The sequence below is a fragment of the Gadus chalcogrammus genome, chromosome 11 (assembly GCF_026213295.1).
Source record: "Gadus chalcogrammus isolate NIFS_2021 chromosome 11, NIFS_Gcha_1.0, whole genome shotgun sequence".
NCBI lineage: Eukaryota > Metazoa > Chordata > Actinopteri > Gadiformes > Gadidae > Gadus > Gadus chalcogrammus.
In genome coordinates, this window is record NC_079422.1 from 26,040,842 (window position 1) to 26,057,298 (window position 16,457).

Genomic DNA, 16,457 nt, shown 5'->3' on the forward strand with positions numbered 1-16,457 from the left:
ACCGAGCTTGAGAACTCGAGTGGCCCTGCTGTGATGCATGCCTCTCTGGTGGGATGCGTTGGGGGGTCGGTTGCCCCGGTTACCTGGATGCCGCTGAGCGAGGCCACGCCCATGTAGAGGAAGACGCCATAGAGGACGGGCATCGGGATGTACTACAGGAGACGGAGAGGAGGACGCGTTTTAGTGGACCTCAATATGTGTACAGTATGTGTATGCCTGTATACATATATAAATATATACTGTATATACAAATTTATACAACGGGGGGCCTAAATCCAGCGATCTGATTGGTTCCTAACTGTTGTATAATGAGCGTATACATAACTGCTATGACGCCCGATCATTTTGTGAAAGTATCACTCCGCGCCTTGAAGTGGAAACCGTTACAACCGTTCTCTCGGAGGGACGCTAAAGTGTGTTGCATAGCGACCGTCGTGCATTTTGAAGGCAGCCAGGAGGGACTACTTTTTGGTAGTCTTTAATAAAACGGCTACTTTGACTTTCTTGGTTTCTTTTGAAATGTAGTGTGTCTATGACTTTCGTTTCGCCATAACAGTAACCGTTGTATAAAAGCAATAGATCACTTCAGTCAGTGGCATGTGCTCATTATACCACTGTGAAGGGGGTCGCCGGCCCTCCGCTGCGCGTCGGGGCCGGACAACGCCCCTTAACAGTGGTATAATGAGCACATACCACAGCCTGGCGTGATCTATTGCTTAAATATATACTTGATCACTGGGCCACTTTATAGTTTATACTGTTTGTCCTGTATTTCCCTGTTTTAGCATTTACTTTAGCATCTATTGCTGTTTTTCTTAGCACTACTTTGTATTGTATTGTTTTCGATTGTATTCTGTGTCTCCGACTGCTGCTGTTACTAATAATTTATATTAATGTAGGATCTATAACGTGTCTGTCTGTCTGTCTGTCTGTCTGTCTGTCTGTCTGTCTGTCTGTCTGTCTGTCTGTCTGTCTGTCTGTCTGTCTGTCTGTCTGTCTGTCTGTCTGTCGCTCTGTCGCTCTGTCTGTCTGTCTGTCTGTCTGTCTGTCTGTCTGTCTGTCTGTCTGTCTGTCTGTCTGTCTGTCTGTCGGTCGCGGAGCGTACCTGCAGGATCGGGGCCAGGAAGATGGAGACCCCGGTGAGGACGAACACCAAGATGCCCGTGAGTCGTTGTTCTCTGAGGTGGGACACGGAGGAGAGGACTGGTCAACTCACCGAAGAATGGGATAACCCCCCATCCCACTCCATATGTTGGTCTCCCCCTCGGTCTCTGTCCCTTGTCGCCTTATAACCCCCCCTCCCTCCATTTATCCATCCCTTTGACCCCTCCAGGAACTAACCTGACGACAGGAATTAACCTGACCCCTCCAGGAACTAACCTGACCAAAGGGACCAACCTGACCCCTCCGGGAACTAACCTGACCCTTCCAGGAACTAACCTGACCCCAGGAACTAACCTGACCCCTCTAGGAACCTGACCCCAGTAACTCACCTGACCCCAATAACTCACCTGACCCCAGTAACTCACCTGACCCCAGTAACTCACCTGACCCCAGTAACTCACCTGACCCCCAGGAACTGCGGTTGCTCCCCGGGTGCGCTGGACTCGCTCTCCATCTTCAGCGAGTCGATGTGTGCGATGGAGATGACGGTGGCGGCTACGTACCACGGGAGGCCCAGGAAGGAGCAGACGGCCATCAGGACGCCCACCCAGAACAGGTCCAGGTGATAGCCACAGCCCTTCTGCTCAGGGCCCAAGAGACCTCATCAACTCTGGGTGGGACTACAGGTGCATAGATCCAGACTAGATCCCGACTAGATCATAGACTTTCTGGTGTACGATATTTGAAGGTATAACCTATATGAAATGAAACCTCATCAAAGCTTATATTCCTAGATCCAGATCATTAGACTTTCTGGTGCAACATATTTTAAATCAAAGGCTGAGAAACTAGCATGGCAGGACAGACATTATCGGTATGAGCAGCATTAAGGAGCCATTGTTCAACCGAGGCTTCCCAGTCTGTTTCTTTTGCTAAATTAGAGCATCACTCAACTGCAAGACAAGGGACAGTTTCACGCTGCAGCAGAACAGGATCAGAGTGAGGGGGTGATTGGGTTAAAGTCCCAGCGGAAGGGTTCCTTGACCTCTGCGTGCCTTGACCTCTGTGACCTTGACCTCTGCGTACCTTGACCTCTGTGACCCCGACCTCTGCGTACCTTGACCTCTGTGACCTTGACCTCTGCGTACCTTGACCTCTGTGACCCCGACCTCTGCGTACCTTGAGCTTGTTCTCCTTGCGGTTGACGATGACGGCGCTGATCTGCTGGTCCATGAAGATGAGGATGGTGACGAGGAGGGCGGGGACGAAGCTGGCCACGTACACCCACCAGGGGTTCTTAGCGAACGGCATCACCAGCCAGCCGCGGTCCGGGCGCGTCGGCTGGGGGCGGGGACAGGACCGGCCCGTTACAGATCAGAGTTTTTACTAACCACTAATAATTGTCCTAATGATGAACTCTTTCTGGTTATGTCTGGCTCGTCAGAGTTCTCCATCAGGTCGACTACACAGGAAACAATTAAGTGGCAACACAGCTCCCTGATGTGGAGACATTGTGTGTCTGCACAATGTCTGCACCTGTGTAGACACACAAAGTCTACTCAGGTGTAGACCGATTTTGAACAAATCTTTGATGTTTGTTTGGTCATTCTGACTTTTTAGAGGTTTACGGTTACATACGTTACATTTATTTTCTGACAGGCTCCTCCTTTACTTATACATTAGTTTTGTTTTTAATCTATTTCATTGTAGATTTTGTGATTACTCTTCGATTTTTCTGCTTTTGAACCCGTTCTCCCCCGTAGTGCTGAGACCAGAGGAGGAGCCCTGATGATGAGGGGAACCCACCCTTAACTCGGTTGGGACGATGAGCTTGGGGGTCTTCAGACCCATCAGCATGTCCAGACCCACGAAGGTCATGATGGACATGAAGATGGAGAAGTCACTGATGAGCTTCCTCAGCTGGGGGGAGAGAGAGAGAGAGAGAGAGAGAGAGAGAGAGAGAGAGAGAGAGAGAGAGAGAGAGAGAGAGAGAGAGAGAGAGAGAGAGAGAGAGAGAGAGAGAGAGAGAGAGAGAGAGTGAGTGAGTGAGTGAGTGAGTGAGTGAGTGAGTGAGTGAGAGAGAGAGAGAGAGAGAGACAAGGAGAGCGAGAGGGAGAGAGAGAGAGAGAGAGAGAGAGAGACAAGGAGAGCGAGAGGGAGAGAGAGAGAGAGAGTGAGAGAGACAAGGAGAGTGAGAGAGACAAGGAGAGCAAGTGAGTGAGTGAGTGAGTGAGTGAGTGAGTGAGTGAGTGAGTGAGTGAGTGAGTGAGTGAGTGAGTGAGTGAGTGAGTGAGTGAGTGAGTGAGTGAGTGAGTGAGTGAGTGAGTGAGTGAGTGAGAGAGAGAGAGAGAGAGAGAGAGAGAGAAAAACAAGAGAAACAAGTCTCAGTGGTTAGTCTTCAAATCGACAAGAAACAATCCAGAATCCTCCCGGCTTGGGCCTTGGCTGAATAACTACTCAGTCTCACTTCATGAACTCTGAGCCAATCGAATGTGCCTGAAGTCGGTTCAATATGGAATAACTAGACTCTGGGGGGCTCATCCGGCTCCGAGAGGCCAGACTGCGGCAGACGGGCTGTCTGGGAGAGGATGTGCTTGTCTGAGAGGACCAGAAGCATCCAGACTGTGTTGTTACCACCAGGTCTGGACAGCCGTCCACCGATGTCCTACTCTTTAGTCGGTTGCCCCCCGCGCGGCCTCACTCTCCGTCTCCCTGGCGACGCTCCGGCGTACAGGAGCTTCTGGGGGGAGGCTCATTATTTGGGCCGGCCAGTCGGGTCGAGCTTGAGCCGTGATTGGGTGGATTGGTCAGGCATGAGTCGCCGGGCGGAACGGGCAGACAGCTAGAGCAACAACCTACCTATCATCCTCCCTAGGTCAAAGGTCAACACTGGGGTCGGACTACCCAGGACCTTACCATCAACCTCCCTGGGTCAAAGGTCAACACTGGGGTCAGACTACCCTGCACTACCCATCAACCTCCCTGGGTCAAAGGTCAACACTGGGGTCAGACTACCCTGCACTACCCATCAACCTCCCTGGGTCAAAAGTCATAAGTCATAAGTAGTGCAATTACACAAGCAACCAAGTTACACAGTAACACAGTCACAGCGCCACCTCTGGTGAAAGAGTTGTTACTGCAGTCTAACTGCTTCCTGATTGGAGGGAATGGTTCCATGTTGGGCATCAACGCTCCTGAGATGTTCCTGACGCCGTTCGGTTCCCGGCTTTCCTCACCTTGGTGGGGAAGTAACGGCTGAACTTGAACTTCTTGAGGGACACGGTCATGGAGTAGGTGCCGAAGAACAGGATGAAGGACATGAGCGCCAGGTCGGGGACGAACTTGCAGGACGTTCCCTGCAGCGAGCCTCCGTACGTCAGACACTCCTTCTTACTGAGCTGGCTCCAGTCCAGATCTGTCACATTCACCTGGGAGACGGGGGGTGGGGGGTGAGGGGGTGAGGGGTAAAGGGTGGTGTATCAGATGGGGGTGGGGGGTGAGGGGGTGAGGGGTAGAGGGTGGTGCATCAGATGGGGGTGGGGGGTGAGGGGGTGAGGGGTAGAAGGTGGTGCATCAGATGGGGGTGGGGGGTGAGGGGGTGAGGGGTAGAGGGTGGTGCATCAGATGGGGTAGGATGTGGGTGGTGAGGGGTTGAGGGTGGTGTTTCAGATGGGTGAAGGTGGGGGTGTTGGTATGGTAGGTGGGTGGGGAGATAAAGGGAGACGGTCAGAGTTAATGCTGAGGCCAAACCGCCCCCCCACTAAGAGGGAGGAGGAGGAGGAGGTGGGGCGATCACGGGTCAACAGAGACCGACAGTATCCAGACGGGGGCAGCGCAGGCAGGAAGTGCCCCGCGGCCGCCGGCCTGAACCCAGAGGGGTGCCGCCCAGCGAGGGCTGGTCGGTACCGCGGCACCGCGGGGTCCTTAGGGCAGGAGACGCCCTCGTCAGCCAGCAGGAGGTCATCGCAGCGCAGAGCGCAACACCCGCCTAATCGCCCTCTACATACACAGGCATGCACACACACACACACACACACACACACACACACACACACACACACACACACACACACACACACACAAACTCACGGACGTGCATGCTGAAATACTTAAACACACACGCACGTGAATGCTCACACCGACACACACGCAAACACACACACAAACACATCCACGTGCATGCTCACACACCCATACACAAACAAGCACATGCATGCTCACACAGACACAGACACAGACACACACACACACACACACACACACACACACACACACACACACACACACACACACACACACGTGGATTGAAGAGGCACTCACCCCGGGGAGAGTAGAGACGTTATCTGGCGCGGGAGCTAAAGCATGAGGAGCATCAGAGCCACTGTGGAGGAAGCAGACAGAGGAGGACAGCGTGAGCGTCTGGAGCCGCAGCGCTGGGACACGGGTCCAGGGAGACGTCTGACATCGGGGGGGTACTCACTCGATTAGGGACGGCGGCCATGTTGTGAGCACGTCGGTGAAGACAGACAGGAGACAAATCAGTTACAGAACTCAATGTCTCCCATGTGTTCAAGACATGCTCTACTGTATTTATACTGGTCTCTACTGGGATCTACTGTTCTCTACTGGTCTTTGGAAGGATGTTGAGACGACCCATTCAATCCCAGTTCATGATTTATAAAGACTTAATCGAAGGACCGGTTTGGGGGATCAAAGCACCAAAGCAACTCCTGCAATGCGAGCCCAGCTTCCTCCCATCTTAACAACGGCAGTACATTTTAGGAATCAATGTGCGACGGCTCGAGTTTGTAGAAGTAAAGAACAGGATAGAAGTACTTCCCACAGTGCTGCACTGCTATTGGTTTGACTCATGATGACCCGGCCCACGCTAAATGATCTCAGGTACCAGGAAGTGAGTTTTATTATGTTGGTGAAGGATGTTTGAGTGGAGTAAGAGAGGGCAGCACGGGTTTGGTGACTCAGACCGTGTGGTTGGTAACGTTGAAGAGGTACAAATTACACACTAGTCATCATTTCATCATTATAATAGCTACATACAAACACAAACACACACACACTCACACACAGACAACAACATTAACACACACCAACAAAACAAACAAACACACTCACAAAACTAGAAACACACACACACACCAACAACACAAACAGAGATCAACATCACAAACACACACATTCACAAACTAGACACAAACACAAACCAAAAACACATGACACAGGTTAATGGAACAAGCACGCACACACTAACAACACACACACACACACACACACACACACACACACACACACACACACACACACACACACACACACACACACACACACACACACACACACACACACACACACACACACACACACCCCAGCCTCAGGGCAGGGAGACTCACTCGGGTCGGGAGCCAGACACTCGCACTTGTAGGCGGTGACGTAGTCGGGCCGGAAGGCGGTGTTGATGGGGTAGTACTTGAAGGAGCCCGCCATCTTCTTGATGGCGTCGGAGATGAAGATGAAGGAGATGAGGCTGGAGAAGCCCTCCTCGGTGAAGCGCGTCATGTACCTGATGATGTAGCTGGCGTCCGTGGCCACCAGGACGAAGCACTGCAGGCAGGAGTGGATGCCGATCCACAACCGCAGCTCCATGTAGTCGATGTCGTTGCTCCTGGGGCCCGGGGACAGCACGCGGTAAGGTTAGGACATCGTGCGGCCTACAGACACGTGTCACGTGTTCAACGCGTGAACTACACCTGGCCACGTTAAGACGTCACGCGTTGAACACGTGTCACGTGTCCGTGTTCACGTCCCATGTGACACGTGTTCAACGCGTGAACTACACCTGGCCACGTTAAGACGTCACGCGTTGAACACGTGTTCAACGCGTGACGTGCGCAGGTGTAGTTCACGCGTTGAACACGTGTCACGTGGGACGTGAACACGGACACGTGACACGTGTTCAACGCGTGACGTCTTAACGTGGCCAGGTGTAGTTCGGAGGAAACCAGCCTCATGTTGAGTTGAGGACACGGGATTCTGCTCAGCTCTGCATGAGGTTTGAACAAGGACTGCCTTACCCGTGAACAACCTTGTATGTCTGTTCTTGCACGTTGAGTGACATGCAAGAACATCATACGTTTCGGTAAATTCTCAACGACAAACGTTTACTTTATGGAATTCAGGAAGGAAGGAATTCAAAGGACTCATGTGTGAGCATAGTCACGCTCCAGGATAGAGGAGGAAAGCCTCTATGAGAAAGGATCCTCTAAAGGTCTCAGGATGGGGATCCATCTCCATCTGAACCACATGCTGTGTCACAGACGGACTCTGAGAGTGGGGGGCGCTCACTTGCTGAACTCGTAGAGCAGCTTCTCGAAGATGAGGATGGGGCCGGTGGAGCTGAGGATGATGAGGGGCTGGCCGCTGAAGAGGCAGAAGACCGTCCCGGAGAGGGCCGTGCCCAGGAAGCTCTCCATCACCCCCTGGAGAGAGGCAGCGTTCAAACACAACGCAGTGGGAACAGGACGGGACCCCCTGGAGAGAGGCAGCGTTTAAACACAACGCAGAGGGAACAGGACGGGACCCCCTGGAGAGAGGCAGCGTTCAAACACAACCCAGAGACAACCTGCAGACATTCAACACTGACATGAGGGGGGAGGGGGAGAGAGAGGGGAGGAGAGAGAGAGGGGAGGAGGAAGAGAGAGAGGGGGAGGAAGAGAGAGAGAGGGGAAGAAGAGAGAGAGGGGAGGAGGAGAGAGAGGGGAGAAAGAGAGAGGGGAGGAAGAGAGAGAGGGGGGAAGAGAGAGGGGGGAGGAAGAAGAGAGAGAGGAGGAGGAGAGAGAATGGGAGGAAGACAGAGAGAGGGGAGGAGAGAGAGGGGGGAGAGAGAGGGGGGGAGAGAGAGGGGAGGCAGAGAGAGAGGGGAGGAGGAGAGGAAGAGAGAGAGGAGGAGGAGGAGAGAGAGGGGGGGAAGAAGAGAGAGAGGAGGAGGAGAGAGAGGGGGGGAGAGAGAGGGGGGGAGAGAGAGGGGAGGAAGAGAGAGGGGGGAGGAAGAGAGAGAGAGAGATCGAGGAGAGGAAGAGAGAGGGGGGAGAAAGAGAGAGGGGGGAGGAAGAGAGAGGGGGGAGGAAGAGAGAGGGGAGGAAAATAGAGACTTCTCCTCCGGTCTTTCTGCTCACCTGTCCACCTGACTTCCTGTTACCTGTCCACCTGACTTCCTGTCCACCTGACTTCCTGTTACCTGGTAGTTGTCAGTGGCATCCCCCAGCAGCCCGCCGAAGGTGATGGCGTTGGTGATGCAGCCCAGGTAGATGAAGAGCACGGCCGAGATGGACTGGAGGTGGAAGCCCTCGTAGAAGTCGCTGAACACCCACGGCAGCTTCCTCTTGATGTCCAGGTACAGACCTCCGCAGAAGCTGTTACACACACACACACACACACACACACACACACACACACACACACACACACACACACACACACACACACACACACACACACACACACACACACACACACACACACACGCTGAAGAAAATGACGGCAGCTTCCCAAGACCAACGTGCAATCTACGATGGAGCTTGGTCTGGCAATAGCCAGACTACTCATTAATCTAATCCCCGTAGATCTCCACTCCAGACGGAGCACGTCCCCTCAGCCCCTCTGAGGACCCACCACTCAGCAGCGCTGCTCGTTAACGACCCAGCCTGCTGCAGTGTTTAGTGCAGCTGCTGCTGACGAGGCCCCCGACGCTCCAGGTGGAGGCTCACCCTGAGCACCACGCCGGGGTAGAGACACCTGTGAGGCATCCGATGCTGCTCTGAGTGAGCTCTGCTCGTGTTGGGGTCTCCAGCACGAGGCCTCCCTGCCCTCCCCAACTCCCCCCTGGATGAAGGATCCCTCTCGTCATCACTCCTCACGTTCTTCCCCCTGCCCCAGGATGGAGGTTCTCCTGGGTTCCTCCTCTCGGTTCTCCCCTGTGATTGGGCGTTTTCTCCTGGTTCTTTCAGGGGTTCAGGGTTAGTAGGGGGGTCGCCTAATGAGGGGCTTTGAACCCCTCTGAGACTGGAAGTGGGATGAGGTTGCCTTGTGAGACCATCCAGTCCCCCTCCTTCTCCTCTCTGTAGAGGAGTCTGGCCTGAAGCCTGTGAGCCAATCAGAGCTAAGCACTCCTTAGCTCTGATTGGCTTAGGCTTCAGGGCGTTTAAGTACACGATGAGGCAAGAGACGCAACAGTCTGCAGGAAGTGTTAGACGCGACAGGACCACGGACTGAACGGGAGTTCACCATCCCCCAGGGTCCCCGCGGGGGGGGGGGGGGGGGGGGGTACATACCGTCCCGTGAAGGCCAGCTCCTCCCCCATCTCGTGGGGGGCTGGCATCTCCTCGTCCTCGCTCAGACCCCCCCCAGCTCCCGCCTTCCCGTTCATCTGCCCCAGCTCGTTGAGGGACAGCACCGACTTCCTGGGGGGGGGGGGGACACCGTCAGGGTCATCGTAGGGCAAGGGCAAGGCAGAGGAGGGAACCAATGGTAAATGGACTGTCTTTATACAGTGCTTTTCTTAACAGTGGCCTCTCAAAGTGCTTTAAGGTACTGCCTAACATCCATCCATTCATGCACACATTCACACAGCGATGGCGGAGTCAGCCACGCAGGGCGACAGCCAGCCGGTCGGGAACAGGCTTCTTGCTCAGGGACACCTCGACACCCTGGGAGGAGCCGGGGATCGAACTAGCAACCTTCCGGTTACCAGCGAGCACGCTCTACCTCCTGAGCCACATGCCACCCCAATCAGGTCGCTGTGGGCACTGTTTACATCTCAGCCATGCAGGCATTTCATTTGATACCGTCGAAAGCCTGCCACTTCACATCACAACTTCAGGCGTATCTATACTCTAGGACAAATCTGTCCTTAGGTTGTTTGCCAGCGCTCTGAGCTCTCGTAGCGAGCGAACCTCCCACCTTTTGTCGGCGGGCGTGACCTTCTTGGGCGGCTCGATCCGGATCTTGGGGTCCCACTCCCCGGGGGGGAGGACAATGACCTCGTCCAGGAACTCGTCGATGCCGGCGATGAGGTCGTCACGGTCGCGGGCCTTGTACGCCACGTCGCTGAACAGCTGGCGGGGGCGGGGGGGTAAAGGGCAGGGATTGGCATTAGATGGCCATAAGCTTCTGGGTTTCAATCTGCTCTATACTGTCTAACCCCTACCTGCTCCTTAACGACCTGTCTCTGCACTGTCTAACGGTCTCTCTTATTGCACTGTACATCATATCCGTTAAGCATTTGAATTAATGACTTCATCGTAAATCTTGAAGGAAATACGTGTTGACGAAATATTTACAAAAAAGTATTGTGGTGATCTCCGTAAAAATATCCTCTGTCTTCCCATCCTTCACATCCTCAACCCTCCACTCAACGGGCCACAGCGGAATAAGTAGCATGATCAACTGCACCAGGAGCCCCGTGTGGACCTGTTCTCCAGCCGTGGAGACGGGGGTCCAGCTCCAGGCGTTTCCTAAGGTCTGGGCGTCGTCAGAACCTTCACACCACAGCAGGTTCTCAGGGTAAACCCCCTGGCATTAGCAGGCTGTCTGAAGCACAGGATGTCTAGAGGCAGTCTTCTGGTGTCCTGTTTAGAGGCAGGCCCCTGGTGTCCTGTTTAGAGGCAGGCCCCTGGTGTCCTGTGTGGAGGCAGGCCCCTGGTGTCCTGTTTAGAGGCAGGCCCCTGGTGTCCTGTTTAGAGGCAGGCCCCTGGTGTCCTGTGTGGAGGCAGGCCCCTGGTGTCCTGTTTAGAGGCAGGCCCCTGGTGTCCTGTTTAGAGGCAGGCCCCTGGTGTCCTGTTTAGAGGCAGGCCCCTGGTGTCCTGTTTAGAGGCAGGCCCCTGGTGTCCTGTTTAGAGGCAGGCTCCTGGTTCCCGTGTTGCCTTCAGTAGCTCCGACCTCATTCCTGCTCCCCGCCCCACACTTCGCCTCATCTGATCGCAGTATATCAGCGGGGGGAAGGGGAACGGCTGTTCTGTGAAGAGGAAGGCCACGACCCCGTAGAGCTGAGCAAGACATGGCTCTTACCCTGCATCACTTCCCCTCCGACCCGAGACGTTACGGTTCATTCAGTAGACGCTTCATCCGAGACCGCTACAGAAACATGGCACTCAGGAGCAGGTGGACCCAGGACGTCTCGCTCAACGATGGAGAGCTGCTGCTTACTGACACAGACTACCCTCCCTGGTTTTAATAACTGCTGCTCGCCCGGAGAGACCCCACACACACCATGCACACCTCGTCATGACCTGAGGCATCATGGGTATCAAAGAGGGCAGCGATGACATGCAGCTCAGTGTCCCGGCACGAAAATGGAGGCTTTAAACGACACCAGACGTTGTCTGAGCACCGTGATCGTTTTTTGATTTGTGATCATGACAAGTAATCATTCAATTAAAATTCATTTTGATTATGGCCTTGTTTTGGCAGCTGCCATGACCCGATAAAGAGCACATCAATCCGTTTGAATCCTTCCCTGTAATCATATCATTAAACAGAACACATCATTAAACAGGAGCTCTTTAGACGGAGAGACGGTCTGACTAACGATTGATCCCTGCTCTCTCGTTAGCGGAGGGTATAACTAGAACGCTCGTTAACGGACGTCTAACTAGAACACTCGTTAACGAATGGTCTAACTAGAACGCTAGAACATTAGTGGACTAGAGCGCTCGCTAGTGGACTAGGGCGCTCGCTAGTGGACTAGAGCACTCGTTAGTGGACTAGAGCGCTCGCTAGCGGACTAGAGCGCTCGTTAGAGGAACAGTGCGCTCGTTAGGGGACTAGAGCGCTCATTAGTGGACTAGTGCGCTCGTTAGGGGACTAGAGTGCTCGTAAGCGGACTAGGGCGCTCGTTAGTGGACTAGTGCGCTCGTTAGCGGACTAGAGCGCTCGTTAGTGGACTAGAGCGCTCGTTAGTGGACTAGAGCGCTCTTTAGTGGACTAGTGCGCTCGTTAGCGGACTGGAGCGCTCGTTAGTGGACTAGAGCACTCCTAAGTGGATTAGGTTGCTCGTTAGTGGAGTACGGGCGCTCGTTAGCGGACAGTCTATAGAGCAGTCGTGAAGAAGGAAGTCTTACATCGTCCACCATGAGCGTCGCCATGGCGCGGCCGATCTGGTTGTAGGCTTTGGCCTTTCCCAGGGGCCCCAGCAGGACGAACAGGAACCTGGGGGGAGCAGACAGACAGACAGACAGACAGACAGACAGACAGACAGACAGACACATACAGACAGGGCTTCAGGGGGTCTGCTGCAGGCGAGGGGGGTTAGTGCACCGGCATGGGTCTGGGACGGGGCCGCGGTGAATGAGAGTTGAGCTTGGTTGAGAGTTGGTATAAAAGAACGATATCAAAGGAAAGTCGCTAAACACACAACTAATGCACATATCGATGGACTGACCACACTTATGGTAACATGTTATATTAACATAACATGGGAGGATATTACATCGATTATAAAAAGGGATGTGAGACATGACATGATAACGTGACATCGTAGTATTTGACATGACATCAGATATGATATAAAGTAGATGATACAACACAGATCACATGACATGACACGGGGTGATATGAGGCAGGGTGGGGCCCCCACCTGGTGGGCACCGGGACCTCCGTCAGCCCCCCCAGGGTGGTGGCCTGCGCCAGCCGCACGAACGCCACGAAGGGCTTGTCCAGGAAGTCCACCTCCCCCACCAGCACGTTGGAGGCCTCCGCATCACGCGGGATCTTCTTCATGAACTTGTTCTTCAGCTGGGGGAGGGAGGGGGAGGAGGGAGGAGCGGGGGGAGGGGGGGGGGGGGGAGGGGGGAGAGGGGGGAGGGAGGGGGAGGAGGGAGGGGGGGGGGGAGGGGAGAGAGGGGGGAGGGAGGGGGAGGAGGGAGGGGGGGGTGAGATGGAGAGGGGTGAGGGAGTGGGAGGAGGGAGGGGGGGAGATGGAGAGGGGGCGAGGGGGGAGAGGGGGGAGGGAGAGAAAGAGAGGGAGAAAAAGGGTGGAGGAGGAGAGAGAGAGGCACAGAACGAGAGGAGAAAGGGAGTGGATGGGGAGAGCGGGAGAGGCGTGAAATGATCGACAAAGACAGAGAGAGGGGGAGGACAGAGAGAAAAGAGGGAGGGAAAGAGAGAGGAGTAAGGGGAGTGTTAGAATTAATGCATATTAAATCACGACAGAGCGAGACAGCGAGAGAGAGGGAGAGAGAGAGGGAGAGAGAGAGGGAGCGAGAGCGAGAGCGAGAGCGAGAGAGAGAGGGAGAGAGAGAGAGGTCATTGAGCGGCAGATATGGCTCAGACTGATCCTTATCCATATAGGTGATCTGTCGAGACAGTGAAATATTTATCTGCTGCGGCTCGCGGTGCCCGTGACAGTGGGTCCTGATCGATGGAGCAGGCTGCGATGCTGAGCTCTGCTCCGCTGCAGACTGAGATATGAGCGGGCTTCAGTCCAGTGACAGCAGCGCGGCCTGTCCAGGTGCTGCTCTATACAGACCGGACTCTCTCCCACTAACAGGTCTACTCTGACAGCTCAACACTACTGATCACAGACAGGAAACGCACAGCACAGCAGTAGAATACCAAAAGATACAGGGGGAAAAAAATACAACGGAAATATACAGAATTCTTTTAAAAACAACTCAAACATTTTGACAGCACGAACAAATTCAGTAAGGTTCGGGAAAGGAGTGAGATGGTCAAACTACATCTAGTAGTCCGGTAGCTGATGGTGAGAGAGGGACAGAGGGGTCCGGCCCCAAACAGACAGGGGTTAAGGCTCTCCTTCCACCTTCGGTAAAAATACTCAATGACCCCAGGCCTCATTGGACCCCAGGCTCAGTGTGAGGGCGGAAGACCCAGGCTCCATGTGACGGCCCAAGACAAAGGCTCAGTGTAAAGGCCCCAGACCACAAATGCTCACACATACATGTATATCATGCATACAAGGATACACACACACACATGTATAAAACACACAAGAATGTATCCAGGGATGCACACACATGCACATCAACGCTCACACACACACACACACACACACACACACACAAACACAAAAGCACACATGCATCACACAATCACACAATCAGACACACACACACACACACACACGCACACACATACCACACTTACACAATCACACACACACACACATACATTCAATCACACACATAAGGCGACACAAAGCAAATCTAGCAATTACCGAGCCATTGTGGGATGTGACCTAGATGCAACGCGTAAAATACAATACAGATCAATCCCAGGCCCATCGGAGCATACGGATGCCTCCTCGCCACGGCAACACAGGCTTCAAACCCCCGTGTTCAGGCTCCACGTCGTCCTGATCCCAGCTCTGTATTCACTCTGACACCCTCTGTCCTGTCGGCCTTTGATTGGTTCGATCCCCCAACATAACATTTATGTTGACGGACGAGGTGTTAATCGAACGACCCTCCTGAACCCTGACCCGTCGAGAGCCGTGCCGCGGAGAGACATGCCCCGACAGCTCCCGTCAAAGCCTCCCCGGGACTTTAGGATGAGGGATTTAGGCGCTATGATTGTTTCCGCGTTTTTGCCTCCTCCATCGCTCCTTTCCTCCTCTCCTCGTCGCCACGAGGGATGGAGAAGAGGCGGCGTCGCCACGACAACCACGTGTTCATTAAGGCAGCGGCACGCGGCTGAACGAGACGCGCAGGGAAAAAGATCTCTGCAATTACAGCGGAATCAAAATGGAGGCGCCGGGCCCAGCCCCCTCGCCCGCGGAGCACGTTCCTCGCTGTCGGACCGCCGCGTGTCACCGTCACACACACCGCGCTGACGCACCGCTCTGACGCACCGCAGGGGGGAGACGGCGGGTGTCAACTCCGACGTCAGGAGCAGCTCAGGAAGAGCACGGCTGTATTGGAAACGTTTTCGCTCATCTTAATGTTTGGTCTTTCACCTCGTTGCTCTTCGCTTTACCACTTCCATGTTCTATTCTACTGGGACTTGTTGACACGGTTGAGGAAGTCTGGATGTCAAGCGGTTCAGAGCCGACAGACACCTCTGCGCACTGATCTGTGAGTTGGAACCGGACTGCTGCTCCCCGGACTCTGACTGGTAAGCTGACAACACGTTGTGGAATCACAGAGCAGAGCCTCTGTGATTCATCTGAGAGTACACAGCCTTTAGGGTATCAAGACACCGGTCTTCAGTCGGGTAATGTCAGAGGTTAAAAACGAGAGGTCAAAGGTTAGGACAAATTTGTTAAAAGGGATGGGGGGGGGGGGGGGGGAGTCTGGTGAGGCGAGGGCCACGGACTCACCTGGTCGCTGCTGGGCGTGTCCCCAATGTCATTCATACTCTGACTCTGGGCGTGGCCTGGGGAGAGAGAGAGAGGGGGGGGGAGGGGGGGAAAGAGAGAGAGGGGGGGGGAGGGGGGGGGAAAGAGAGAGAGAGAGCGAGCGAGAGCGAGAGCGAGAGCGAGAGCGAGAGAGAGAGAGAGAGAGAGGGAGAGAGGGAGAGAGAGAGAGATAGGGGGGGAGAGAGAGAGATAGGGGGGGAGAGAGAGAGAGAGGGAGAGAGAGAGGGAGCATTCTTTATGTATTTATATTTTTCCTACATTTTCAGTTGTCGTCGTGTGAGACCACTGAGAGTAGCCGTGGAGACGCGGGCGGAGGTAAGGTACCACCTGCACACCTTACACCTGCCACGCTGTCATCAAGGCCCGTCGGCTCAGGCCTTTCATTGGCTGGTCTAAACGACCCTCAGGCTCGACAGGTGATCTACGGTCTCAGGTGAGTCCCCACCTCTTCACTCCTCTGTAGATGGGCTGACGGTGTTTCTGTGTCTCTGGTACAGTGGGCCACCACACAGAGCCATACATCAGCTCCAGCTCGATGGGGTCAGGGTTCATGGGTATAGTAAATTGATTAATTAATCAGTATCTGTGTTGTAGAGCAGGACCCCATCGATCGCTGCGTGCTGAATTAGCACAACGCTGTCATCGTTCGACCGGTCCGCATGCACACCGTCAGCCCCCCCCCCCCCCCCCCCCAACAGCCACCGGCCCATCGACCCATGTGGTGTGTTGGGGAGGGGAGGGTGGAGGTGGGAGAGGGTGGAGTTGGTGGTGGTGACGGTCGAGGTGGATGTTAGCCACAGGAAAGCAATGCATGTGAGGCATTGCATTCCAGGAGAGGATTGGGACATTCTAGATTTTAGCTGAATGGAGATTGAATGAAATTAATACAATAATTAAAGAATCAGGTCTCTAAAATGTCTGTAACTAGTTCCCTGGCCTCAGATAGCATAAAGCAGCCCAGAGTGCA

General features: G+C 54.2%; 1 protein-coding gene across 1 annotated transcript in view; it reads right to left on the reverse strand.

The window, feature by feature from the left end:
* The window catches only part of slc4a5a (solute carrier family 4 member 5a), a 31,086-nt gene that overhangs the window by 5,449 nt on the left and 9,180 nt on the right, over window positions 1-16,457 (reverse strand). The window contains exons 7-21 of the mRNA XM_056602855.1: window positions 15,452-15,507; window positions 12,752-12,909; window positions 12,237-12,324; window positions 10,078-10,232; window positions 9,450-9,578; window positions 8,357-8,531; window positions 7,465-7,598; window positions 6,513-6,784; window positions 5,425-5,459; window positions 4,341-4,532; window positions 2,911-3,024; window positions 2,284-2,445; window positions 1,566-1,744; window positions 1,106-1,178; window positions 84-152 (exon numbers count right to left, since the gene is read on the reverse strand). Of these exons, the coding sequence (XP_056458830.1) occupies window positions 84-152; window positions 1,106-1,178; window positions 1,566-1,744; window positions 2,284-2,445; window positions 2,911-3,024; window positions 4,341-4,532; window positions 5,425-5,459; window positions 6,513-6,784; window positions 7,465-7,598; window positions 8,357-8,531; window positions 9,450-9,578; window positions 10,078-10,232; window positions 12,237-12,324; window positions 12,752-12,909; window positions 15,452-15,507 (1,991 nt within the window). The remainder of the gene's footprint in view (window positions 1-83; window positions 153-1,105; window positions 1,179-1,565; window positions 1,745-2,283; window positions 2,446-2,910; window positions 3,025-4,340; window positions 4,533-5,424; window positions 5,460-6,512; window positions 6,785-7,464; window positions 7,599-8,356; window positions 8,532-9,449; window positions 9,579-10,077; window positions 10,233-12,236; window positions 12,325-12,751; window positions 12,910-15,451; window positions 15,508-16,457) is intronic.